Genomic DNA, 27,212 nt, shown 5'->3' on the forward strand with positions numbered 1-27,212 from the left:
TTTTTCTCATGCGGAAAAAGTACAGGGCTTTTGGGCTAAAACTCAAAAATGGGTTAAAGATAATTTTCCATCGTCACCGGTTTCCTTCTCAAGAGATGACATAACATTTGTTTTACTTTTAAGCAACAAAAGAGATGAACTATGTGTCAATGTTATTTTAGGCCTGGCCAAGTTCTTCATTCACAAAAACGGAATGCAAAAATTTACCCCAAATTTAACACTATTTACTTCTGATTACATACAGAACGAATGTCCTTATGTCCTTTGCTTCCTCATCCCTGTTTGTTTCATTGACATTCAGTTCTACCTTGCCATGTTTATTTGTACATATGTATATTTATTTGTACTATTTATGTTCAATAAAAAAAAAACATGTCTACCGGTGTGTAAAAAAAACAAAACAAAAAAAAAAAACAAGCTAATCATAACCCAATCATGCATTTGCTCATGTGACATTGATATTCCGATCGCAAATATAAGCTGGTCGTTACGAAGCGAGAAATACGGTGTCCTTAAAATGAATAAAATTTGGTGATATAAAAACAAAAAAAAAAAAAAAAAACGCTTACCTGAAGTTGTTCAGCATTTATGGTTGACTTTTATAACTTTTTTTTTAAAAACGTCAAGTGATTAAATACATCTAATTTTAAAGTATGCATTTCAAAAATCCTGTCAAAATGTGCTGTTTCATGATGTCATTTTTATGTTCTCTTTTGCACAACAAACCCCTTGAGCAAAAGAAAACAAAAAAATAAAAAATAAATACATGGTGGATGTGCCAGTCGGAGAACTAGAAGTTTGCACAGAAATAACCAAGACAGATGTTGAACATGAATAGATCACAGTGAGGATGCAATTATTACACACACACACACATACACATACACTCTGCAACTGTAAGCATGTTTATAGCTCTGGAGAGCTCTTCGTAAGACAACTGATGGATAAAAGGATCCTCGGCCAAAACCCGTAGGGGCTGAAAAGACCAAGCGGTGACCTTATTAAACATTTGATGGTATTCTCACATCTCGCTGAGTCAAATGTTTAGGAAATATTCCTCTCAGCAGTGAGGGTTTTAAAAGTAGAGCCAGCTTTCCTGCATATTATGCTTTGAACAATTGCAACAAGCAGACATGGAGTCTACAGTGTGAATAAGATTTCCATATCTAAAAAAAATGTTTCGATTTTGTCTTTCTTTTTCAAAATGACATCTGCCTCATGGAAATCTGCCACACGTGCTATTTTCTTTTGTAGTGTTAAACCCTTCCGTTCTTGTGTCGTGCTTGTGTTTCTCAGTGTTCTCACCGCTATCCAGTTACATTCGGTTCACCTTTATAAAAACCTGTTATGGACACTCAAAACAAAAACACAGAGTCATCACTGTTCCTGTGTCCACACACTCATATTTCTGTGGGAGCTTTTGTCGGTTGGTGTCCAAAATAAATAAAAAGCAGTATATAGATTTGAATACTACCACTTCTTCACTAAAAATATATTTTTTTTTTTGCTTAACAAATTCAAAGGTTATGTATAAAATGAACTACAATAATAGGCCAGAAGCTTTTGAATGTTTTTTTTTTTTTTTTTTTTTTGCAATTAAAAGAGAGAGTGAAGTTATATATAAATTCCATTTGCAGAGTGAAATCTGTAAATACAGAAATAGTTTACTTCAAATATTGCTGATTATGGCTTACATATTATGAAAACTCAAAAATCCTATCTCAAAATATTAGAATATCATGGAAAAGTATTTTTTGTTTTTAATTGCATTACAGAAGATAAAGAACTTTATCACAATATTCTAATTTTCTGAGACAGTCCTGTATGTAGGTGTCAATATGTAGCTGACCATAATTTCCATAATAAACATTTTTCATCAATGAAATTTAATTCAGATAAAATATGCGACAATGCCAAGAGTCACTGCCATGTCGATGTCATTGTTACCCATTGTTACATTGCAAGAGTTTTCATAAAGTCACATTACGTCGGAGTGGGTTTGTAAACCAGTTCATCCAAGACCTTCATAAAATGCTTCACACTGATGACCTTTGCTTAATCATCTCTACCAGCCTGCAATTGCAATCACGCGAACTCTCTCAGGTTTATTGCAATGTAATGAACAGAACAACCGAATCCAAAAAAGCTTTGGTTTAGGTCATACTCTGCCAGTTATTGCAAAAATACCCGAGCTAATGAAAACAGAGGAGGTTTCATCCTCATCCCTGGGAGGTCCAACTCGGTCAGTCTCCTATCATCTGTGTCTCCACCACATCGACTCCAAGTGGTCAAGAAATGCACAGTGGAGAGGAAAAACATACTGGAACCTGGATATGTTGCCTTTCTGTTGGTATCAGAAGAAACAGTCCATCAGTGGGAAGCTCTCTGACCCCGCTGCGCTAGCACCGACAACGATCCTCCAGTTTAAAACAGCCATCAAATCAAGTTTTGAGAAAAGCGGGTGATATGAATCCCAGGGATACGACAGCTGCAATGTCTGCAACGTCTTCAAACACGTGTCTTGGGCAGGTGTCATTTTCATGTCCTCAAAATTTTGACAAAGAAATGATTCTTCGTCTTGTTTTGCATTAGGAGTTCTCACCCCACAACTGCTGTTCTTGTTATCCATAACTCACATTTGCACCAAATGTTTACGACGGGAAGCGCTGGCTCGATGCGCCTTGCAGGCCTTATCGGTGATGCTACAGCTGTTGTTGGCTCGGAGTCTGAATCTGCCTTAGCAAACTGGAATCAGACAGACTTGAATTTGTTGTCACTGATCCCAGCAGAATGGTAGGAGAAACTGCAAGTACAATTTTCCTATATGTGTTATTTCAATTAAAGTCTGTATCTTTTTCTGACTTGAATTTCAAAGAAAGATATTAAGAGATAAGTTAGAATTTTTAACCCATTTCAAAATGATTCACCAGTGAAAAGCAATGGGACAATATTGATGGGCCATGCAGGCAGAAACTGTGAGACAGTGGTCGTTCCTCAGGGAACGTTCTGGGGGGCCTTCATTCTTTAAGTGCCAAGTGTCGCCGCTGCTAGAAAGGGCTCAGTGTTCACGACTGGCTGCAACGTCTCCCATGGTTTTTACAAGCAGAGAGTCAAAGGGAAGCACTGAAACCAACCTCTGACATCGGGAGCGGGAAGCAGGCGCAGGGACTTACTGGATCGGCAGTGATGAAGCGCTGAAATCACAGAAAACACAAGCAGGAGCAGACGAGACGACTCACGCCAGCGCTCAGGTGGATTCACTCTTGAACGCTGCCATGTTGCGAATCTCCATTTTCCCTCTTCATTGGAAGTTGACCCTACTTAACGTGGATTTACATCTAAAATTGTATAGCGATGTCTCATCCAAAATCGGACCCAAAGTCTTGGAATTGCATATTGACAAATAAGTACAACGTACATAAAATCATCATTAGATTTCTTTCTAAAACAGGCAAAATAATAATAATAAATAATAAGTTATAAATTAATGTGATCGACCAGGGCATGCTCTGCGTCTCGTCCAAAGGCATCTGGGAAAAGCACCACTCAGATTTTATGACACTGTCAGATAAAACTGTTCTTAGCTATTCTGAGGACTCAGTTTCAGAGCAACAACTCTAAATTCTAATGCACGCTGTGTGATGGGACAAGTTCGTCTTCATGTAAAATTTAAGAGGAAAATTCAGTATATTGTGATTTTTAACGCAGTACTTTGATCCAACGAGATCGGAGGTAGACGACTAGGCATGTTGAAAATCCTGTAACGATACAATTCAAGTCAGAAGTCATTCATTTATTATCTGTACTGTCTCTTTTGTACTCAGGGTCACAGGGAGGCCGAAGCATAACATACCTGTCATTAGGAGAGAAGTGGGGTTCACCCCCTGGACTGGTCACCCGTCAGTCATCGGGTCAGATATAGTGACATTTCATATAAAAAGAATACTCAACACAGCAGATATTTTCAAATGCTGCAATGCAATATTTTTTACACCCAATGTCTAATTTGTGTCTGGATGGTCATGAAGCATAAAAGGCCCACAAAGGAAATATAAGTGGAATGTTTTAAAATAATTTATTAGGAATTTTGAAAAAGTTTTTTTTTAAGAACAAACAAGACAGGAAAAAGAAATTCAGAAAAGTTACAGTGTTGACAAGATTATTTTTCAGTGAAAATATCATCAAAATATGAACTACCATGGTAGCCCGAAGCAGTGCATGCCAAGATATCAAAATGTAAAACCTGGGATTTTGAAGATTACAATTGCTTTGTTCTTAGTTGAAGGGAAACACTTGTTTTCAGCCAGTGCAACGTTCTTGTATCTGTGAGTACATTTGTTTTGGTCTAAAAATAGCTGTCACTTTGCTACGGTCTATGACCTCCAGTGGATAAGCAGTTGATGAACTGGGGGGCTGACGGGTAAACAACAGTTAAAAGACCCCCTTCTTTTTGCTGGAAAAGCTACCTTTCTAGAAGGTTTCACCATCCACACTCGGACACAGATGTTAATGTAATCATAAAAAAGTCAAATTCAGTTTCACATTTGATAGTGAGGTACCTTCCTCCTCAAAAAAAAAAAAACAGCACATGGCACATTGGAAACCAATGTGTGTAAAACCATTTGATACGTTCGCGCAAACATGAACACAACCTGCAGTCATCACAACGTCAAATGTGCATGACCACGCCTGCACGCAAGTCCTTCATTTTCCTTCACAAACAGTCATCACATATTGAAAATCACAGTTAAAACAACAATATGACAAAGTATGAAAACAGCATGTTTTGGCTCCCCTTGACGGGAAGCGTTTTCACATCCATAGCTCCCAAAAAAATAAGGTGTTGTTCCAGACACAGCCCATCTCCCGCCGAACTCATGGCTGAAAGGACAATCGTTTCAACCCTGAGGCAGCTTTTGGATGAATTAACAGACTTAAATGATCTATAGAAAAGCAGTGGGGAGAAAAAGTGCGGCTGGTCTAATGTAGTCAGTATGATACGCAACAGTCGAGGTTTCCAACACAAAGGGATTGACGTAACAACCGATATTACCCTTTCTCCAAAGCCTCCAACAAAAAAAAAATAAAATTAAAAAGAAAAAGCTGCACCTCGCCCTTCAAACCCCAGAACAAAAGTCGTATTTACAGTATTTTACAAAATTATACAGCTCATGTTGGCCTATAATGTAACTGTGACTAATGAACCTTGTCATCTGACAATTTTTAGTGTCTTGTTAAAAACCTAGCAAGATAAACATTTTGTGACACATTTTCAAGAAAAGTATTTATCACAAACGATTTGTTAAAATTGAGTTTCAACTAACGACAAATATACAGTTTTCCAGAAAAACTTACAGCTCCTGACCTTTAAACTGGCTTCACCTGGAGATTCAACTCCTCTGTCACAGAGAGATCAGGTTCCAAGGTCACATGACCTAGTCAGCAAAAACAAATTAAGAAACAACGTAGCAATCGCTCGTAACAGTAAAGAGAAACACAACAACATAAAAACAAAACGCTAAAAATACAGCATCTGTAGGTGTTGCTATTAAATGCAGTGATACTCGTTTCGCTCCTTTTGCAAACTTTTTTTCAAACATTTTCAGAGAAGATGGGGTTTAGTGAGGCGTCAGTAAGGTCGGCTGGATTCAGGTTGACGCCGGGGGGGGGGGAAGGTTGGGGTGAGGGTGGGCTGCCCCCCAGCCGAAGAGGTGGACTAAACAGAGTCAGGCCAGATCAGCTCCAAAGCAGCTTCAACTCCTTCCAGCTCTCAGTCTCAGCTCTGCACCGACACACAAAGCAGTTGTTTAACTCAAAAAAACGAAGTCGCGTTGCGGCGTTCGTTATGTTAGACTTAAAAAGTATGCAAGCAGAACTGACTCACATTCTCAGTGATAGCCGTTAGTGAAGGCCGTGGCGATCAAGGGACCCTGTAAGAACAGGCACTCAATATCAAAATTCAAGAATTTCAGAAGTCAAGGATGAGTTTCCACTCTCGGGCTGAATCTGGTAGTTGTAGATGCAAGCTGAGCATCACCACCAACAAGCATGTCATCTCAAAACAAAACAAAGATTAGAGATGTTAGGAAGGAAAGCCAAAGTTAATATGCCTAGAGCTCAGTGATCACCAATTATCAGCTAAAGTATTAATTTTTTTTCCTTTTTCTCAACAGAAAGATTTGCCTTAGATGCAGAGCGGAGGTCCTCTCTATTCGTTACTCGACGGTCAGTGGGCATAAACACATTTTTAATGTTTTTTTTTAAACATCTTGCTTTTTCCATTTTTCTTTTTGCTAATATCTCTATAAAATATGTTAATTTGGTATAAATTAAAGCAGAAATATTTTCTAGATCTTAAAGTTTTCACCAAATATTGACTATTGATCCCTTCGGTTCACTCATGATGTGTTTCAATTTATCATTTCGGGGACTTTATTAATGCACGTTTATACAAATCCGTGAAAAGATTTAACAGGGCAGTTTCTCACGAAATGATTCCTCCGTCTTTAAAACAATAATGTCATTTGCTTGTTCTGTAGGTCTCATTCTTTAAGACTGATATAAATATGGACTGATATCACAATGGGGGGCTCCTGAATATCATGATATTTAACATTTCCATTTTGTGACCCTCAACTGCATTAAAGTTAAGTGTTTTCTGTTTGATACAAAAAGTGTAGAAATTCAGATTTGAGGATTTAAGGATGAATTATGTGTCCCCCTGAAATCTATTCTCTGGTCAAATTAAGTGGATCTCAACATTTTTATAAAACCTATTTTCTGCTCCCAGTCTTATTCGTAAGCTGAGCCACAATGACCACAAAACGTTTGCCTTTATTTAGCCTATGCAAATATTACCTTAACCGTTAAATAAATGCCGGTGTTTCTCACCCCCAGACTATGGCTGAATCCAGTGCTCGGGGCAGGGCTCGCAGCGCTGAGATAGCTGCTGACCGCTGACTCCTGTCCAGCTGTTCCATAAAGGTCCGCCATTGGCCCGGGGCTGCTGGTTCCCAAAAATCCAGCTGAGCGAGACGGGGTGGATCCTTAAATGTAAAGTAAAGTAACAATCAGAACAGAGTATACAGTAACCGAACTGTCTATGATACACCGACAGCTCAGTGGTAAACACTTCTGTTTCACAACAAGAAGTTTCTCTGGTTCGATCCCGGCCTTTTTGGAGGGAGTTTGCATGTTCTCCCTGCGTCTGCATGGGTTTCCGCCAGGTACCTCAGTAGGTTTATTGGAATGAGAGACAAATTAATTGTGTGTCTCTATATATGTGGCCCTGTAAACGACTAGCAACCGGACCAAGGTGTACTCCATTTGTCGACAAATGGTACTTGGGCTGGGCTCCAGTAACCCTGTGACCCTTAAGGTAGGATAAGCAGTATAGATAATCAATGAATGAATTTTTAGCTGCATTGCTTTATGGGAATCAAAATACTGGTGTAGAGTCAGGTGCTTCTACACCAGGGGGTGGGCAATTATTTTGTCCGGTGGGCCACATTTCTTATTTAATTTTTACAAGTGGGCCAACTAGGTATTATGAAACTGAACAAAATGAAAATTGCAATTGAAACGTTTACATTTGTTGGTATGTTATTTCAACTTTAAGATCATTGATGATTGTATAAATGTACCAACATTATATTGTGCGTAATCATCCATACAAAATTAAACAAAAGAAAAAAAAAAGGAGTTTCTAAATTCAATATTGATTAAAAATATTCAAAGAAAATACTTTGGTGGGATGGATAAAAAAGCGAAACGGGCTGGATGACCCAGGTCTGTTCTACACTCTTGTGCTTGTACGGTATGCAAGATGCATACTGAACGGTTTATTAAGTGCTCAGGCTCAATAAAGACACTTTTTAACAACATGGTTTATTCCCATGCGGGAATTGTTTGACTGAGTATACACTACACAGCTAGTATGTGTTGATAATGTATCATTTCTAATGCATATACCTCTGACTACTGCTGCTGCTGCCGCCGCCGCTGCCATTGGTCCATATGCAGTGAGAGGAATGGCTGAAAAGAAAGAGGATGCAATGTGCTGGTTGACCATCTAAAACCGCATGCATGGAACAGACACTCTAAACTTACACCCAAATGACCCCGAAAAAGTAATTAAAAATCACTGATGTAAATGGAAGTTTCCCCTCATACGGAAAAAAAAAGCATCGGCCAAACAGAAAACCTTCGTCAGAACTGTCAGCAATCCTGCCTTCAGCACAAAATCCAAAGAGGACTGACAAACACAAACATGCAAACCAAAGATGACCTGTTGGTCCTAAAGTGGCGTGGAGCAGACTGACAACATGCTGCTTGTAAAGTCCAGAGGAGGGACTGACTGACCTGTGAGCTCAGGGGGGTGGGGTGAAGTCAGAAGGGGAGTCCTCTCTAAGTGGAACTCTAAAACAGAAACATCAGAGTGCTGTTGAGTCACACACCCCCACTGCTGGCAAGGAGAACACACACACACACACACACACACACACACACACAAACACACACACACAATCAGACATCCCCATGCGCACACCCACACCCACACCCACACCCACACACACACACACACACACACACACGCACACACACACAGGGAAGGAGGATGACTGGGAACCCAGGACTAGACATACAGAGAACACAAATCGGGTCACAAAGGTTTTGAGGATGGAAACAGGACCTTAAGGTTGGAAACATGTTTTTAAAGTCCATTAAATAGTGTTATAAATGGCACCTACTGAAATGATACATTGAGATAAAAGAAAAACAACAAACATTAAATTCTGTCACACTTTCTAAGGCATCAGTATGCAAGGTAGGTTGCGTATCTCTTCGGTGGAGATCTAAATTCATATCATACGTTGAATAACACTCACAAATATAATGTAAACATGCTAAGTACTGTAGATGCATTCCACTCCTTGATATTTACAAGCAGCCATTTATACTCACAATGTGTCCCGTGTTTCTATGGAAACATGTTTGTATTTGTGACAGTGCATTTGTTGTTTACACCAGTGGTACTAAGGAGTTTTTATACATCCACATACATATGTATCTTGCTTTGGAAGATGTCGTGACACTTAACGTATTCAATTAACAATTGTGACCCCTTTATAATGGCAAGGCATTTCAAACACCACTAAGATTGATTTGACTGATTATTTGCGAATGTTTTCGTCATGTTAATTCTGGTTATTGCTAAGATTCATGGATTACTTGCTGAATTTCAGAGGTGGCATTCAAATTGCTCATTGCACACAGTATTCCCTTAGAAGTGAGGTGAACATGAAATCAGTTCACTAAATTCATTGAGCATGTGACCAAAAGAGCTATTAAATTATCAATAACATTGAAAACAAATCAAACTTATATCAACCACATGATGATCTGTCTGGTAATGGATATGATGAATTGCGTAATGCAGTTTCCCATACTGACGCCAAAATCCTTCTTTTATCCTGATAAATCATTCATGTCTTAACTTCATTCAACCCCATATTTGTCTGCTGTGTTTTTCTGTTTACCTTATTGTTATAATTTGTTGTTCTTTTCCCCAAAGTCCTTCGGCAACGTGTTTTGCGAATTAGCATCTTTTATAAACGCAATAATACATTTATTGAACATTTTCAGTTGGTCTAAATTCTCGGGCTGAGCAGCTGTGAAAAAAAGTAAACTCCTATTCTCATATAAATAATACAATTTCTTGACTGTAATGGAAAATCAAATGTAACACACAAAACATGAATTTGTTGAAAAAAATTGAATGCGTTGTTAAATCAGTAAACAGTGCATCCTTAAATTTCTATGAACTCACTTAAACTTTTCTTTTCATTTTTTTCAATTCATAGGAAACGCTTTGCAAATAATCTCTGGATTAATTTGCATGCCAATTATTTTGCATTAAATAAAAGGCAAGCAAATGCAAACATGTAAACTTAAATTAATAACATTAATTAAGATTCATTCATATTAATTACACTATGAAAAACTACACAAAGATTGTTACCGGATGATGATTCTGCTTTTGATGTAACTTGTGAATATCCCATGCTTTCATTTAAAAGAAATTGTTACACAGGATAGATCATGTCCGAAAAATATTATACTAATATAAACTGTTAAGGTCATCCCTCTTGACAAAAAATGTATGAAAACATGTTCAATTATAGAACTCTACCAAAACAATCTACAGTTAAAACCTACCACAAAACTCATGACAGCTTAAGGTAAGTATTTGGGGGAAATAGCAACAGGAAATACAGCATAAATGTTTTTCCTTCTTGCAATTAGGAATCTATCTTGAGCAAGAGGTCAAACTATTTCATCTATTTCATCTTTCATCATTCATCTAAATAGTTGTCACTTTTTTTCTCCCAAATCCATTCCAGATCTCTTTTTATACCTTACCCTAATGTCATTCAGCAGTGATGACAGCAGACGTTTCTGCCTCATAAATTAGCTTGGATGTGCATTTATAGCTGTAAATGTGGCAAAAACAAACTAAAAATGAGCACACTGTGTGGTGTGATTACCAGGAAACTGGTAGGTGTATCCAGGGGTGATGCCAGCGTAGCTTCGACTGGTGTAGGTGGCTGTCTGGAAGCTAGGATAACCTGTGGAGACAAAGTCACTGTCAGCATCTAGTCACCAAGAAAAACTCAGGAGGATTTGGCAAACAAAAGTGATAGAACAGCCACTCACATGCAACGTTAAGCAACGGCGGAAGCGACAAGGGGCGCATCATGTACGTGTTATTGTGCTGCCCCCTACCTGTAAAGCAGGCTATCGTCTACTATATAGAGATGTGGAATACAGTCTTCAATTGTGCTCTGAATTTCTTCAGCAGTAGAAGACTGAACTGCTTACAGTCTGTTTTTGTCACCTTTTTCACTCTCAGCAATGCACATTGCACAGATGTTTGCCGAAAATCTCGGTATACCATTCCGGACATTTGCCATTTTAGCCAACATCACCCAAAAGGTATCTATCTGAGGTATCTAAGGTATTTTATAAAAACTGTTATTTCTCAATGATTGAGTATAACATTATCCTCTGCCTAACTGAGGCAAGTGACTTAAGAAAGGCCGCGTTTTTCAGGCTGACCAGTAGGTGGTGGCATCGGCATAGCTTCGGAAGACCGGACAGCCCCCTCCTCCCCCCAACAACTCTTAAGTGCAATTTCAAAAATGTTAGAAAGCAAGTCAAAGGGGTGTTGACACTGGTCCTTTGTTTGTGAACTTTTGTAAAATGTCTGACGGGAGTGTCCCAATTTTTAATGAGTTACCCTTTAGATATCGAGGGCACTTATTGCAGTCCTCAAAGGTTTGAGAAATGGGTTTAAGGTGGAGCAAAAAAATGAAAGGTTTCGTCGGGCAGCAATATTGGCCATGCAAGATCCGATGGGAGCGAGGTTTATTACGTTCTGCCCTGTCTTAGCTGCTTTACATACTCCTGCTGTTCTTTATTTTTCATTTGTCATGCCTGACTTTATTTTGGATTTTGTTTGAATTTGTGTTAGTTATAAAGCATTGGAGCAGCTTCATCTCCAATGCACCACCTCTTCGTCTGCCTACATGCTAAGAGGCAGGTAAAGGCAGTTCACATAAGGTGTTTGTAACAAAAAGTTTCAACAAAGCGGCGCGTTACAGATGCTGCAAGTGTAAGTCCACGGTCAGCTCTCTCCCCATGAGGCACCCCCCCATGTGACCTTTAAGGCCTTGCATGCATGAATAGCTGTAACCAAGCTTAGGTGAGAGAAAAATCTAATATGCTCCTGCATCCTTCCTGTCCTGATCAATACCAACTTACCAAGCATACCAATCCCCAGCATGAAGGCATCCATTCCATAGGGCATCACCCGAGAGCGCCCCCTGGCCGAGCCTGTGGGAGACATCACCTCCTTGGGCTGAGCTTTCTTGCACTCCACCTGATTCCAGGCAAAAAAAACAAAAACGTAGGATTCGATGAATGCTACCGAATGCCGGGGTTGTTTTTCACTTCACAAATTGGGGTGCTCACCATTTTGTTGTTGATTTCGTGAAAGTGGATTTCACAGACTTTCTCCACCACATCCTCGTTCTCAAAAGTCACAAAGCCAAACCCTGGCGTGGACAAGGAAAGTGCATGAGAAGCAAATTTCACACAGCAGTGTTTAGTTTAGACAGAAGGACTTTATGCGCAGCAGTACAGCTAATAGTTTGGAATAATCAGGGCGGTAATAGCCGCTTAACACATTTGCCCCACCTCCTCCCCACTCATCCGTTCTTCCCTCCCTTCCTGGCCAGAAGGCCCGGGCAAAGCTGGTAGGCTGTCATAATCGATCAGTCCCAGGGTGGGGAGGAGGTGCTTAAGGAGGCTTTATCCTGATCCTGATTAACGGACTGGCTAATTAGACTAGCCCCGTTTGTCTCCTCCAGCTCAGCCCACAGGAAGGAGGCCTGCAGGGGGGAGGGGGATCAATAGATACCCAGGAAGGCCCGGCGGAAGACTCGTAACTTCAGGACGATACTGAGAGAAAAGGCAGTCGTGGAGAAAGATCGGACAGAGAGGGAGGTCGGTCAGTCTCACCTCTGTGCCTGTTGGTGGTCTTGTCGAACATGAGCATGGCATCGTCAACCTGGGGGAGACAAACATCGCAGTTTTACACCGCACTCTCCCTCTTGCCGCTCGGCATATTGCCTGACCTCAGCCCTTCTCAAGTTCTGCAGGGAGGCTCGGCAACAGATGGACAGAGAAGGGGAGGAGGCGGGAGGGTGGGGACTGGAGATGAGCGACAGGTTACAAAAGAGGAGGCAAAGACAGAAAAATATGAAGAAACGCTGCGAAAAGGCCTGGCTCGGTTTCTAAATGAATAAAATGGGTGGCATGAAAAGTTGGGAGTTGTGTTTGTGGCCCAACTGCCTGTTCACAGTCCTTCTCAGAGGGAGCCCGTAATCTTCCCCCTTCTTCCAAAGTTTGACATTCCCATGGCAACTGTACAAAAAGTCCTCATGAAAGGGCTCGGGCCAACATCAAATATGGTTTATGAATAGTGGGAGAGTGCCAGCGAGACAAAGAGGGCCGCAAATACAGAAATTCAGACGACAAAAAGGAGCAAGTCACAAGTAGAAAGGTGAATCCTTTGGGCAGGTGGAGACTCGATGAGAGGGTAGAGCTGATAGTGAGAGGAATAGCGACAGGTGGAGATACGGTGAAAGAGAGCACAGAGAGACCAGTAAGAGACGGAGAAGGGGGAGAGGAAAAAAAAAAAGATTGGGTCAAAGTGGAAAGGGAGGAGAAAGAAGAGACAAAGGGGGAGCGAGAACAAAGAGGCCTGGAGGCTTTGTTTGTTGGCACACTCAGCCATAATTCCTTCTCCTCTTCTCCCTTTGACCTCTCCCTCTGGCCCGGCCTCCCTCTACAGAGGAAGGACACAGGTGTCTATTCCATTCACACACCCAGTTTCTTATGTCAGAGTTGACCTACTCTCTCTCTTTCTTTCTGCTTTTCCCCACTTTTTTCTTTTATCACATGCTGATATTGTGGATGCAGAGAGGTCCAAATAAACATTTGGTAAATTAATCTGTCCTGGTGCCTTGGTCTGGGGCTATAATAAGTTTACTGGCATCCAACGTTGATATGGACCACTAAACAATTTGTCAGTCATATACTGACAGCGAGCACACAGTGTAAGGGTGTGTGTGTGTGTGTTAGTGTGTGTGTGTGTGTGTGTGTGTGTGCGCGCGTGCGTGTGTGTGTGGACCCCCAAGGGCAGCTTGCCTACAGAAAGGTCAAAGGTGAGTGAGGGGTGTCAGTCTGAAAGCGGACCTGTTCTGATGCCTCTCAAATCACCGCTTCCTTCAAACCTGACATTTGCCTGCTGCTTGCAACACGTTCCACACAGCAAAAACACCCTCATCCAAGAGGCCACGCAACACAAGCTCCCCAAGTGAAGGATTAATTGTATCAAGAGCGAGTGTGAAGACACCCAGAACACACTAAACACACAGAAAACACTACAATCGCTACAAGTTGTACACAGTCGCCCTTGAGGATGCGACCAAAACGCCTGCAGTTCCCATTAAAACGCCACAATCCATGTTAATTGCACATCATTGCTTGATATTTCAAACACTGAGTAGTTTAATGGTGTACGGCTGGACAATATTCCCTCTTATCCCTTTTTTTCCACCTCTCATCTTCCTTGTTATCCCCTGCCCATCCCTCTCTGCACTCTTTTGTCCTCACCAGGACGGGACACAAAAGGTCCAGTGAGGCAGTCTAATCAGGAACTTCCATGGATGGCTGGAGCCTACATTTCACCGTCCATCCCTCGATATCTCTCTCGGCAAAATTCATCTAGACGTTATGATTGAGAAGGGATCACAGAGGAACTCAAGGCCAAACCTTAATCGCTGAAAATAAAGTGCCCGAAAGTCACTAAACGTAACTGAGTCTTAATATCTTTTACTTTCGAAACTTGTGGGGGTTTGTAATGCAGATAGTGTGACCTTTTTTTTTCGAGATTAAAAAAAAGAAAAAAAAAAAAAAAAGAGTTTGATTTTCTTTTGTGAATTCAATTCTGCAACAAAAAGCACCTGGCTCTTGAAACGCAAGTATTCCTGAAGGTAACTTTTTGTGGGGCTCTAATTAGGGGAATTGTAAAGTGGTACAAATATCGAGAAACTTTCAGAATGCATATAACTTCTGAACAAACTAACAAAATATTTGTCCAGCTTTGTACGGAAGCATAATAGCTCTCGTAAATTTCCCCCACACCCCATCTTTGCCCCAGTTCCCTCTCTTACGCCTCCACAAACCTCTCTCAATCAGCAACCCCCCCCCCCCCTTTTTGGAGTCTTTGTCAACCTATCAACTATTCTCTTGCCGTGCCTTTCACAAGCCCTCGGAGACAGAAAAAAAAGTTTGTGTGTGTGCAAATTTAACAAAAACTCAATAAGGGAACACAAAACAGGTGTTTGATAAGTTTTTAGTTTTTGGTAAGTTACTCAACTTATATTTAATGCTACTAAACACTAGTGATAACCCCCACCTAACACACACACACACACACACACACACACACACACACACACACACACATGCTAACAGCCCCTAACACCACCTCATCCCTCCTCCTTCAGAACAAAACCCCCATACCCACAGAATTACTTGGGGACAATGGGCAAGCCAGGTCACCACGGTAACGGACCAGGAGGGGGTTGTGGGTAGGAGCAGCTGTTACATCAGATTAATTCAGATTCTGATAATCCCTCCTCCTTCCTCACCATCACCACACACTCACTACAAAACTTTTCTCCGCACCCCCCACCCCTCGACCCCTTCCCTACCCTCCAGTCTCTACTCCTCTAGTCCCCCTAATTTCGGCTGCCGCCTCCCGGAGCCTCTCAGCCTTGTTATTTTTCCCTTTCTATCCTCTCTGAGCATTTTCTCTGCTTCCTCACAGTTGCTCCTTTGCTTCGGAGCATTAACTTGTACTTGCAGGAAATCTTGGGGTAACACTCAATCTTATGGGACGCAGATTATATGTTTGCTTTTTTTACATTTTTGTTACTGGTATATGTGCAAGTGATCATTGTAATGTCTTCAGTCATCACTATTTTCACTGAAAAACAATCACTGGTATCTATTCATAAACAACACCCACCTTCCCAAACTGGTCAAAGTACTGCTTTACATCCTCTATAGTTGTGTTCACTGACAGGCCGCCCACAAAGATCTTCTTGGTTCTGGTCACTAACTGTAAAGAAATAAAAAAGGAAAGGCCAAAGATGGGATAATAATATATCATTATTTCAACATTTAAGCAGCAGTTTCCGAACCAGCCTTGCAACAACTTTTCATTGCTGTAAAATAAGAACAAATATTTAACAATGAAATACCTATATTTCCAGAGAAACATAATAAACAGCAATTTAAGTCACAAAAACCTTCAGGTAAAATCAAGGTTTTACTGTGACAACTAGAAAACAAACTTTAACTTTGCCAATTACAAATATCACCGACCCATTTATATTAATAATTCTAGGTCCGCTAATAAGACAAAAGCAACACTGGAGTCATTTGTATTTTTTCAGCACATCCACTTCGTATTGTTCCAGATATAGACATATATTTTGTGAATGATTTAGGGTTGTTTAAAAGATAGAACCAGGTTAAAACAATGGCATGTTATCCACTGGTGTATATCTATATGTATATGTGTGTGTGTGTATATGCCATGTCGTTCAAACTGACCCACATTACCTACTAACATTTCTAGTTCTTTAAAGTCTTTTACATGTGGTTGTGACTATTTAGAAAAAAAAAGTCTCATGCCTTGAATAAAAGCAACAATTTCCTTTATTGGACAAAAATCCAGCCGAATAAAACAATGCTTTAATAATTTGACAATTACACCTTTTCTTTAAGGCCTTGTGATCATGTTTACTCAGTCACACAATGGGATATATAAGTAGTACAACTAGATCTACCGGCATATTAGTTAAAAGATCACATGGCTGACATTTCTCAGTTGTCATGTTGGCATTTATTGAGGTAACCAATCAGATCAATGTCCGTTTACCACTATTATTAGCCACTAGTGTAGCCATGAGCTACAGTGGTGGACGGCACAACACCGTGTACGTCTCGGAGAAAAAAGTATTCCAAGGTTTCAATATTCGATTTGCCTCGCTTGTCCTGTCAAAAACAACCCACAACTATTTTCCCCCTAAAATAGCAGAGTGAATCATTTTTTTATTCAGTGACAATATTCAACAAAAAAAAAAAAATTAACCTTGAAAAGTAATTGAGTATGAGTCAATAAAATATATAATAAAAATATTGTGATCTGGAACTGTTTTCCTCATATATTGTTTTTGAGCACCAGAGAGCTACACTCAATGGTTACTTCCTTAGCTTTAGTTGTACAGAGTTGTGATTTTCTGCTCGGACCAGGTTAAGCTGGAGCCAAATCATAGGGTTCAGAGCGGGTTTAGCAATAATTTGTCTACTTTTCCTCCAGTCTGGGGCAAAACAAAGAAACAAAAACAAATTACATTTAAAAAAGAAACCCTGATGCTCCATTCTGCCGTGCGAGATGTCTAAAAACACACCTTGACTATAATTATCAGGAAATGGTGACCGTCAGCTTTCAGCTTGATCCTCTTTTTATGTATACATTTTGATAATCACATGCAATATTGTTTTGTTCCTTGTTTTATTCAAAAAAAGGAACATCTTGACTTATTGAGACTTCCAACTGTTAGGATACTGTTGGTAGCCTTCTAAACCCATTCTATTTGCATTTTTGCTATCCTTAATTTAGTTTGATTTTAATGCAGTTACACTGAGCACATGGACTATAAAAGAATATTAATAATACATTTTAAAAGAGAAAAGTCAGGTAAACTGGATAATATTCTGTTCCTGTTTTAGTGGAGCAAAATAGTGGATTTTTAGAATGCCTTTTTGTCACAATAAGGCACTGCATGTACTTTTGATTAGGCAGTTGCCTTGTACGATAGGTGGATGTAGTTATTTTTGTGACTCGTCTAATAAACATAAAGGATTTATGAATTACTGGTAGATCTTTTGTATTGGACTGCATTTCCCTATACAGGTGGAGCTAATGAGGTGACACTGAGTGTATTGTGGTCTCCACTGCAGATGCAAAAACCTTTCAGAACAACTACCAGTATATGAATGTTTGCATCAAGATTAATGTTAAAGGATCCCCGAAACATACATTAATGCCATTATGAAACTGTTCTTGCTACTTTCTGTTGAAATGTCGTTAAATAGGGACACACAAAACTGGCACAGTCCACACTTGAAATACAATGCAGACTTTCAGGTGGTATTAACGATGTGCGTCTCAAAAGTTGAAAGTTTTTGTTAATGCACAATCACATGACATTTCTCTGATGTCAGACATGCTCATGTTCATCAGATTACAAAGCATTAGCCCAAATAAGAGACTGAAACACTCAGCACACACTAGCCGGCTGTAAACAATGCACACATAACTAACACAAGGCGGAAGGTTAAACTCACCTTGGGCTGAGCTCTGCGAGGGAATGCAACTTTTGGATCAATCTATGGGAGAGAATACAAGGACAAAGAAGTTTGCTTAGTAATCTGCTATCACAGAAATGAAGGAGCAACCTATCGCCTTTCCATGGTATAAAACCCCTTAGTGAAGATGTAATGTATCTTGTGTAGTGTAGTGTATCCACCAGCTCCAGGTCAAAGCAATATAGATGGCAATTAAGATGAACATTATTGAAGCCTGACAAACTTTAGACCCACTGTGGTAGAAAGCAAAATGCCGTATATAGAAATAAAGTCTGCTAGCTAGCTAGCTATCGACCCACAAGTGCCTAAAACGAGTCTAAGACGTGTACCATACCGGTGAATGCGATTAATTGTGTACGCTTACATGAAAACTACAGGGCATATTTTTGGGGGTAACTTTAATATAACTCCCATATCCCCAACATGTGATTCGTCAGCTAAGTTACTCAGTAATGTTTGTAGAAAAAGCTAACATAACTGCATCAAAGCATATTTCAGCAGCTCAGGAGAGGAGGGCACAGTGGTGGATTGAGTCCGTTGAGTTGATTTCTCATACATAGTGTTAGACTAGCCTTTGGCCAACAGACAAAATAGTTGGTTGTGTAATAAAGCACACATTAGATGCTGGAATAAGAAAGCAGCTTTCTGAGGACCTTAGGAAAGCAATGCAAAAATCTGAGCAGAATCCATTGAGAAAAGGTCTACTTTCATTCCAGTTTAAAATCTTTGGTTACCAACAAGCAGTGATTTTTTTCTTATCTATCTAAAATTAGTAGTGGCATTGGCCTCCAAAAATTCCCTATCCTTACTCTAAACACATCACATGTACAACCAGTTCTCACATAAACATAGAGGGACCAAGAGACGGGACGCTTTCCCAAAGCTTTAAGCAACAGATCCTGTTCTGACTATTAACTGGACTTAGCACACTGCTGCCCGATCGTGTGTGGTCAGTGTGCGTGCGTGTGTCCATGCGTGTGTGTGTATGTGTGTGTGTGTGTATGTGTGTGTGTGTGTGTGTGTGTGTGTGTGTGTGTGTGTGTGTGTACGCATGTAAGCTTATGAGATCATTTGGTCTTTTCTTTTTTTTCAAATATGTTGTAACAAGGGGATGTAAAACCACAGTTAAAACTAATGGTAATTTCTATTTCAGTTTGGATAATTAACACAAGTTACACATGTTCTTTTCGTTTTTAAATCAGTAATTATTTCTCTCATTTCGTTTTGTCATGTCAAGATATATTTTCTAACCCACTTAATCAAAACTGTGAGAGATCTGTGTCGCCAGTTAATAATTGTAGGCCATTTACTGATCCTGCCTGTTAATTGGCAGAAATATTGGTCATTTTGCATATTATCAGGACCTTCATATTTCTGACTGGTTTAAAAACAATGACAGGTGCTTTTATCACCATTTTTTGAAGTTCAGATCCGGTTGCAATAAAACCTGTATTGTTTTTCTTCTTCTTTTTTTTTTTTAAAGAAGCCATAAAGTCTTAATCAGTCTCAAAGGGTTATTGCTTTTTATTTTTTACATCAACTGTATTTTAATAAAGGTCCAAAGTATCATCTGTCATCCTCTTTGATTTACTGATAATTGCTATTGACCCTGAAAAACATCCGAAACAAACAACATATTGATTGACCCCCATGCCAAAGCACTTTCTGCTCAGCTGACTGAAGGATTACGGTCTGGAGTAGCACTGATGTGCAAACAAGTGTTGTCTTCGAGCCATAACACACAGTTGGCCCTCCTGTTAATGAACGACTGATTGTGTAAAAGACATTCACGTGGATTAAACTAGCGAGCTTCAACTATTTGATGGAAAAATGGACACTACGGCTGATAAAGGATTTTAATTCAATAGACTGTGTGAATCAGTTTTGACGCCATCTCTTACTTCAAAAACTGACTTCTATTTAATGAATCATGTCTTATGTCTGATATCCTGAGCATATTTCCAAAAAATGTGTAATTGTTCCTTTTCCCTATGAAAATTTTCCACCAAGTTACATACACGGAGCGTGAATGAGTCATGTTATCATGTCTGTTTTTTTTAAATATTTTGTGATTCCAAGGCAAGATAATGTCATTTAGTCAGACGAAGACTATCAGCCAGAATGAAAGGAAAAGCGTACAAGACAGTGGCGAGACCAGCGATGCTGTATGGCCTAGAAACGGTGACAATGACGATAAGACAGGAGGCAGAGCTAGAGGTCGCAGAGATGAAGACGCTGAGGCTCTCTGGGAGTGACCAGGATAGATAGGATCAGGAATGAGTCTATCAGAGGAACAGCACATGTTAGATGTTTTGGAGAGAAGGTCAGAGAAGCCAGACGGAGTTGGTTGGGTCATGTACAGAGGAGGGATAGTGAATATATTGGTAGACAGATGCTGGAATTGGAGCTGCCAGGCAGGAGGTCTAGAGGAAGACCATAGAGGAGATTTATGGACGTAGAGAGAGAGGATATGAAGTAAGTTGGTGTGAGAAAGGATATGGTTAGATGGAGAAGGTCACTGTGGCAACCCCTGAAGCGAAAAGCCGAAAGGAGAAGAAGTCAGACAAGAACGTGAAAGGGAAAATTGTACTGGCAGAACTGGCAGATGCATCTTAACCAACCATGATGAGGAGGGACGAATGTGGTTTAGCAGTACAGAAGTCATATCGTAATGGAATACATTGAATACGTAATAAAATAATATATATATGGTTTTGATATGATGGCACAGTGGTTAGTGCTTTGGCCTCACAGCACTAAGAACTATACTTCGATCCCGCCACGGGATCTGTCTCAGTTTGCATGATCTGTCTGTGTGGGTTTCCTCCAGGATCTCCAAAAACATGCAGCAGATTAATTGGAAAAATTGCCCAGATGTGCTAATGACAGAGTGAAAGGTTGTCTGGCTGTATCTGTATTTTACCACCTCATGGTAAAACAGAACAACAAACTGGTCAAGGTACCAGGAAGGGGTTTTGAACTTTACCCCCCAAAAGCATTACAGGCCAAGATATCTGCTTAAATTGAATATCACTTTCAAAGTCAACACTGATGCGAAGCCTCCTGACACGGTCAGGTATTGCTGTTGGTCCCAGTGAGGGTTGTTATTGTTATGGTCACTTAAGAAACACATTTCCAGGGATGTCTTGGGGGTCGACCTTTTATATATAAATTGACTAGTTTAAGCATAACTGAACACCAGCTGGAGACATCGTTTTTTTACAAATTTGTCTTAAACAGAATATAGGATATCGTGGTTTGACAGAACACTTGTGAATTTGCGGTTTAGGCTATAACCCATTTAACTTATTATTTTGTAAAAACAAAAAAATTGCTCAGATCAGATTACAAACAAAAAAACCCAGGCTGGGACATTTCCTGTCACAAGAAGAATTGCTCCTCTCAGTGGAGGTGGACTGATGTGGAAATGGGCCAAGATGCAAAAGTACGAACGTTTATTCAACTCGCTGAGAAAAAAGATTAAATATAATGGATACTATTGCTTGTGTCAATATTATAGTATGTGTAGGCATGTTCATTGTACTCACGGTTGGTCCGTGCGTGTCTGTGCATGTGGATATGTGTCCGTGTCCGTGTGTGTGTGTGTGTGTGTGTGTGTGTGTGTGTGCGCAGGTGGAATGCCTTAGAATGTCCAGTGCACCCCTGCCTCTCTCGTCACCACCGTGTGACATGTGATCTCCAGGAATGTCACACAGGCACCACAATCACAAACACACCTCACCTTAGCGAGCCGAGCCAGAGAGGAGCCGCGGAAGTGTGTCAGAAAGAGACTGAGAGGGTGGATGAGGGAGAGGAAGACAGGACTGAAGGGGAGGAAGCTGTCAATCACACCACACTGACAGCGGATCCACCGCATTTTGTTTGTTTGTGTTTGTTTGTTTGTTCGTTTGTTTTTCTCTTGTTCAGCTTTTGACAGACGTGATGTATCCTAGGAATCATCTGTATTCTTTGTATGTGAGAGCCATAAGCTGTGATCCGGATCGTCCTCTGCTCTGCTATTGCTTAAATTTACAGCCAGGAAGAAGGACCAGATTAACTTTTTAAGCACTATAGCTCATTTAATGATCTTAAAACTACTGCTATAAAAACACAGTGCTAGCTGATGCATAATGTGGCTGAGCCCATGGAATTTCACCAAGGTTAGAGAGAGAACCATGCCATGACAATGCAATTATAGACAGGCTGTAAAATTGGAATTTGAGACCTCTATATTAGTCTATACTGATCTAATAAAGCTAGAAAACAACTAGACTACTCCAAACTGTACTGCTGTTACACTAAAAGATGGTGAGACAGTACAGTGCTAAGATTAGTTTGCAACCATGAGAGGGTAAAGTTGAACTACGGTAGAGAGCTACATCCTCTGTGGTAAACCACATGCGTTTACCAGAGTAGGGACATAAGCCTTGTTTCTACTTAAATAAGTCTTTACATCACCTCAGGTATATCTGTTCTGTTCTAAACAGCAGAGTGAGAAGACTAGGCTAAGACTGGAGGATCAGATGCAGAGTCTACTGTTTAGTTTCTATAGTGGCTAGACTACTCTGATAGTCACCTCCGGTCACCAACCCTCCCGGTGTCCGACACTCCTGTGCACATTCAGAACACACAAACAAACAAAATCAAACACAGAGCAGCACACAGCACATCCGCGGGGAGAAAATAGTGGAAATTAAACAGATAAAGTGGCTGTATTGATAAGGATTGGTTTTTTTGGAGGGGGGAAATGACGATCAGGTCATTTAAATGAATGATCCCCTCCACACAAACATGCATACAAAAAAACACCTCTTTCACATGAACCGACACATATTCATCCGACAACATTGCGTTTGACCTTTTTCGCTCAATAATCTAGGAATTACCCAAAGAGTTGTTAACCCTCTATCAAATACAATGGAAATAGATGGTCATTTTTTTAAATCAAAAGCCGCATCATTGTCCTAAAATCAAGAAACTCCACAGATCTTATTGTGCACTGATTTATGCATCTACCTGGGGGGTTATTTGGTTGAGAGAAAAAATAGAATTGTATCAAAATGTTCACAACAAGGTCTGAGCATTATCTGGATGAACCGGCCCCTGATTTTTGGAGAGAGTTATTACTGTTGATGTTTTTAAATGATATATATTTTGGCTCTTTATACACCACAAAACAAACTCATTCTAGTCCAGTTGGATTTGAGAGAAGGTCTTTATTCTATTTTAACTCCCGATTTGGGAGGGAAGTGAACCCAGAACTTTAATAAAGGGAAATTTGCAAATTTCTCTTGCACAGAAATGTGCTTTGAGCTTTCCTTATCCAGAGGCCTAACCTCACTATGGTAGGTAACAGAGAAGAGGCTGAGCGTAATTCCAAGAGAGGTTTATGAAATCAGGACAATCCCCTTTAACCATCTACGTCCAAGCAATGCAACAGTTGGCTGAGTGCACTGCCTGTCAGAGCTTGAAATGGAAATAACACTCACTGCAACATGCCGACTGGGCAGCTCTCAGCATCTCAGGACGAACAACGCAAGCTTGTCGACGCCAATCCTATTAGTTAGGAGAGCCACACTAATAACAGATGGAGTTATCCTGCCCCCCCGCCCTCCCCCTCGTCTTTCCACTTGAGTTGGCACTGAAATAGTTAAAAGGACCACAGACATCCTCGATGTAACTCAGCATGGGCCTGAGTGACTGGAAACTTTGTTTTCAAAATGAGAAGTTTGCATCAAACGTAGCTAACCCCTTATTCTGTTTACAGATGACAGGAAGCTGAGGACACCCAGAGGAGCAAGTTACCCTGCAGCACTTACATAAATCATAGTAAAATATGCCCTCCTATACTGGCCCAAAACAGGCCACATCTGTCCCTAAACACAATAAGAACCAATAAATTCCTCAGCAGCACTGTATTTGCTCTTTAGCCTTTCGGCTGTGCAAAGGTCTGTTAATTCCAGTGCCGGAGCATTCAGCCAGTCACAGCATGGCACATTCTTTGTGTTGCCACTGGAGAACTTTTCTCTTCCCTCTCTAACAGGATAACCTGTCTGCGTGAGAGAGGGGGAGGGAGGGGGCAGAGTGAGCAGTCTAAAAAGACCTACTCACCATCCAACCCCTGCGGCTGACCGCTAGGCCCTCTCTGCACCAAACTCACAGGCCGAGCCCCCGCCGTCGTCACCGACACACCCAACTGCCGGCCACAAGAGACCCTGCCGCGACCCACGGGGCTCGGTGAGGGGAAAAACACACAAGACGAGGGGGAAACTCAAATGAAAAAGATGAAATCAACATCCCTGATGTTAAGTTGCTTCTGAGGAGAGGCATCAACGGCAAAAACTGTTATGACCCGCCCTCTCGCCCCAGCTGGGTCTGTTTATGCCGTCTTGATTTTTTGGTATCTAAGAAATGACTCTAAACGATGTGTATTGTTATCTTCCTTTTTTCTTTTGTGACAGATCCATTCTTCAACTGTGAAGGGGGGGGGGGTCACTATGGAAACAAACCCCATGGTGAGTCGGTGGCGTCCAACCATGATGGCGCTACTTGTCATAGCTGTCGGTGCCTGCAAGTGACACTATAGCACTGAGGCACTGGGGAAACCAGGGATACGCGCAAAAAAAAAATCTCCATTGACAATTTGACTTATCTATCAAGCGCCCTACTAATTTGGGAGTCCTGATGACAGACATTTCTCATCCATTTTTCCAATCCTAAAATTTCCACTGCCAGTAACTTTTTTTTTCTTCTCCATTTCTTTCTTCACCACCTGACTTATCTCAAAAAGACTTGAGAAGGTGCATCGCTCGGAGCACAAAAGAGGAAAAAGAAATCGCCTCATTTCAATACAGTGACTAACCCGCAGCCATCACCACTCCCACTGAGGAGAGAGGCGGAGGCAGTGGTCCCTATGGCGACAAACAGGCCGCATTGTTCCCAAACCGGCCCACATTCATTACTGACACACACACACACACACACACACACACACACACCACATTCCCACTCTGCAACACAGGGAATTAATCCATTCAAAGTTAACATTCTCACAGGTGAAAGTGCGGCAGCCTGCGTGTGTCACATGATTTCATCATCGGCCCATTCGCATTTTTATTTTTACTCGGCGCAGAAGACCCACCGGAGTTTGTTTTGTTGCTACCGTCGCATCATGAAAGTTTCAGGGTTGCCTCCAAAGAGAAAACTTTTTGAAGAAAGAAAAGCTTGTCGAAAACCTTCTGGCTTACTCGAGGCAAAATCAAAAGATTGGCGGCAGAAGTGAGGCCACCTGCCCTGTAGCCCCTCTCTCTGTGGAAACTGACACCGGCTAACTTTTTCTTGCCGGTTTGGCTGAAGCAAATAGATTCTCCCATCTGTCTCAGCTATACTGACATTTTGTGGGACAGCAGCAGCAAACGCGGTTTGAGCACAGCGGCCGAGTATACACAATAAACCAGAGCTGCGTTTTACCTTTCCTGCTGATTATTACAAAATAATGAAATAAAGAAATCCCCTCATCAAACGCCAGGCTCTGGAATTAACTGGTAGTGGAAAGAAAACACAGGCAACTCACTGTTTTTGAGTCCAGCTCGTGCCTGGTTTGGGCCAAAACTTTATCCACACCAGCCTGATCGACGAAAGTGACAAATCCGAACCCTCTGCGGACATCAGGAGGGGGGAGATTTTAATCACAGGAGAAAATCGTGCGCAATGATCTGTTACGAGCGGCGAGGAATCACAGCAAGTCAGATAAACTTTCAGCACATGGCTCTCTCACCTTGAGCGCTTGGTAACTGGATCTCGCATCACCATACACTCCTTCACCTCTCCGTACTTGCAGAAATACTCCTTCAGCCCCTCTGGGAAGCACAACAAAGAGACAATTGGATGTATTAGCTCGACGAAGTGAATCAAGAAATAGGAGGTCTGACAAGTTTTACTTTAAAAGCAGAGCCGGCATACAACGGTTGACAGTACTTCACAGGCTTTTCATTCAAAGTGTCAAAACAAACTGAGCTAAACGCAGACGAGACAAAATAACACAAACATTTCCTCCACAATCCTTCATCTCATCAGAGTCCCAATAATTGATTTTCACCCCCCTTTTAATCTGCCTTGAAGAGTCCCTCATTTATTCTGTGGCAGTTCTGAATGGGCGCATTCATTCTGAGGCCGGCACCGTATTAACAACTCAAATGGGGAAACAAATAAACAAATTCAAAGTGAGCAAACGGAAATGTTTATGAAAATGCGCCTCTACCTGACTCCTGCCAAGAATTTTTTTGAAAGACACCGTGGCATTTTCAGAGTTACTTCAGTAGATTTACCTTGAGTTGTTTGCCAGCTGAGTCCACCTATGAACATTTTGCTGAGGAGAGAAAAGAAGAAAGTTTTCAATAATAATAATTAAAAAAATAAAAGAATAAAAAAAAAAAAATGAGGTGGTTATCTCTGGGAAAAAACTTCATAGTGGAACATCCTGAGGTGCGTGTGTGTATGTGTGTGTGTGTGTGTGTGTGTGTGTCTGTGTGTCTGTGTCTGTGTGTGTGCTGAAGTAAGAAAAGTTTGTTTTTTTCTGTTTTTTTTTTTTTTTTTCCTCGTTACCAGGGGTCGTGGGGGGAGTCCGTGGAGGACAGGCTGCTCTGGCTCCCTTCCGTCTCCATTCCGCTCTGTGTGTGTGTGTGTGTGTGTGTGTGTGTGTGCGTGCGTGCGTGTGCGTGTGCGCGCGCGCTGTGCCGAGTGAGTCCGGGGCCGAGCCGTGCAGGGAACCAGGCGGCGGACGAGTGAGAGAAGCTGGCCGGTTGGCCCGGGGTGACAGAGAGGGGAGCGGGCCAGATGCAGGCTGGGACAGACTCCTCCTACGCTCTCTCTCTCTTTTTCTCTCTCTTCTCTTCTCTCTCTCTTTCTCTCACATCCCACACGACACCAACGTCGGGCTGACGATCAACGGCCATCGAGCTTCCGCTGTAGATTTTCAAAACAAAAGTTGGAATGGCCTGAGAAATTTGTGTCTATTTCGAGGGTTTTAAAAATTCACTTCATGTCTGACAAGGAATAACTTGTTTAAAGTTGTTCTCCAGATTTTTTATTTTTTTTATTTTATTATACTGTAGCGTTTTAGTCAGGGTAAACACCTGGTT

The 27,212-nt window shown here is 41.1% G+C and overlaps 1 protein-coding gene across 2 annotated transcripts; it reads right to left on the reverse strand.

Moving 5' to 3' along the window:
- Positions 1-4,061: 4,061 nt before the first annotated feature.
- Positions 4,062-26,970, reverse strand: msi1b (musashi RNA binding protein 1b). 2 transcript variants are annotated; one of them, XM_086169747.1, is made up of 15 exons: positions 26,677-26,968; positions 26,400-26,440; positions 25,850-25,931; positions 25,646-25,730; positions 18,052-18,093; positions 15,662-15,754; positions 12,583-12,631; positions 12,034-12,116; positions 11,824-11,941; positions 10,548-10,628; positions 8,362-8,418; positions 7,972-8,034; positions 6,892-7,046; positions 5,885-5,930; positions 4,062-5,782 (listed from the first exon to the last, which is right to left on the reverse strand). In XM_086169747.1, exons 1-14 carry the CDS (start codon positions 26,733-26,735, stop codon positions 5,889-5,891), a joined length of 1,050 nt encoding a protein of 349 aa, XP_086025873.1. In that variant the 5' UTR covers positions 26,736-26,968; the 3' UTR covers positions 4,062-5,782; positions 5,885-5,888. The 2 variants fall into 2 exon arrangements, with proteins under 2 accessions (XP_086025873.1, XP_086025874.1); XM_086169748.1 differs by lacking the exon at positions 8,362-8,418 and having other exon boundaries at positions 26,677-26,970.
- Positions 26,971-27,212: the final 242 nt, after the last annotated feature.

This window comes from Fistularia commersonii, chromosome 22, assembly GCF_037954325.1.
Source record: "Fistularia commersonii isolate RoL2024-O1a breed Wild chromosome 22, RoL_Fcom_v1.0, whole genome shotgun sequence".
NCBI classification, from domain to species: domain Eukaryota; kingdom Metazoa; phylum Chordata; class Actinopteri; order Syngnathiformes; family Fistulariidae; genus Fistularia; species Fistularia commersonii.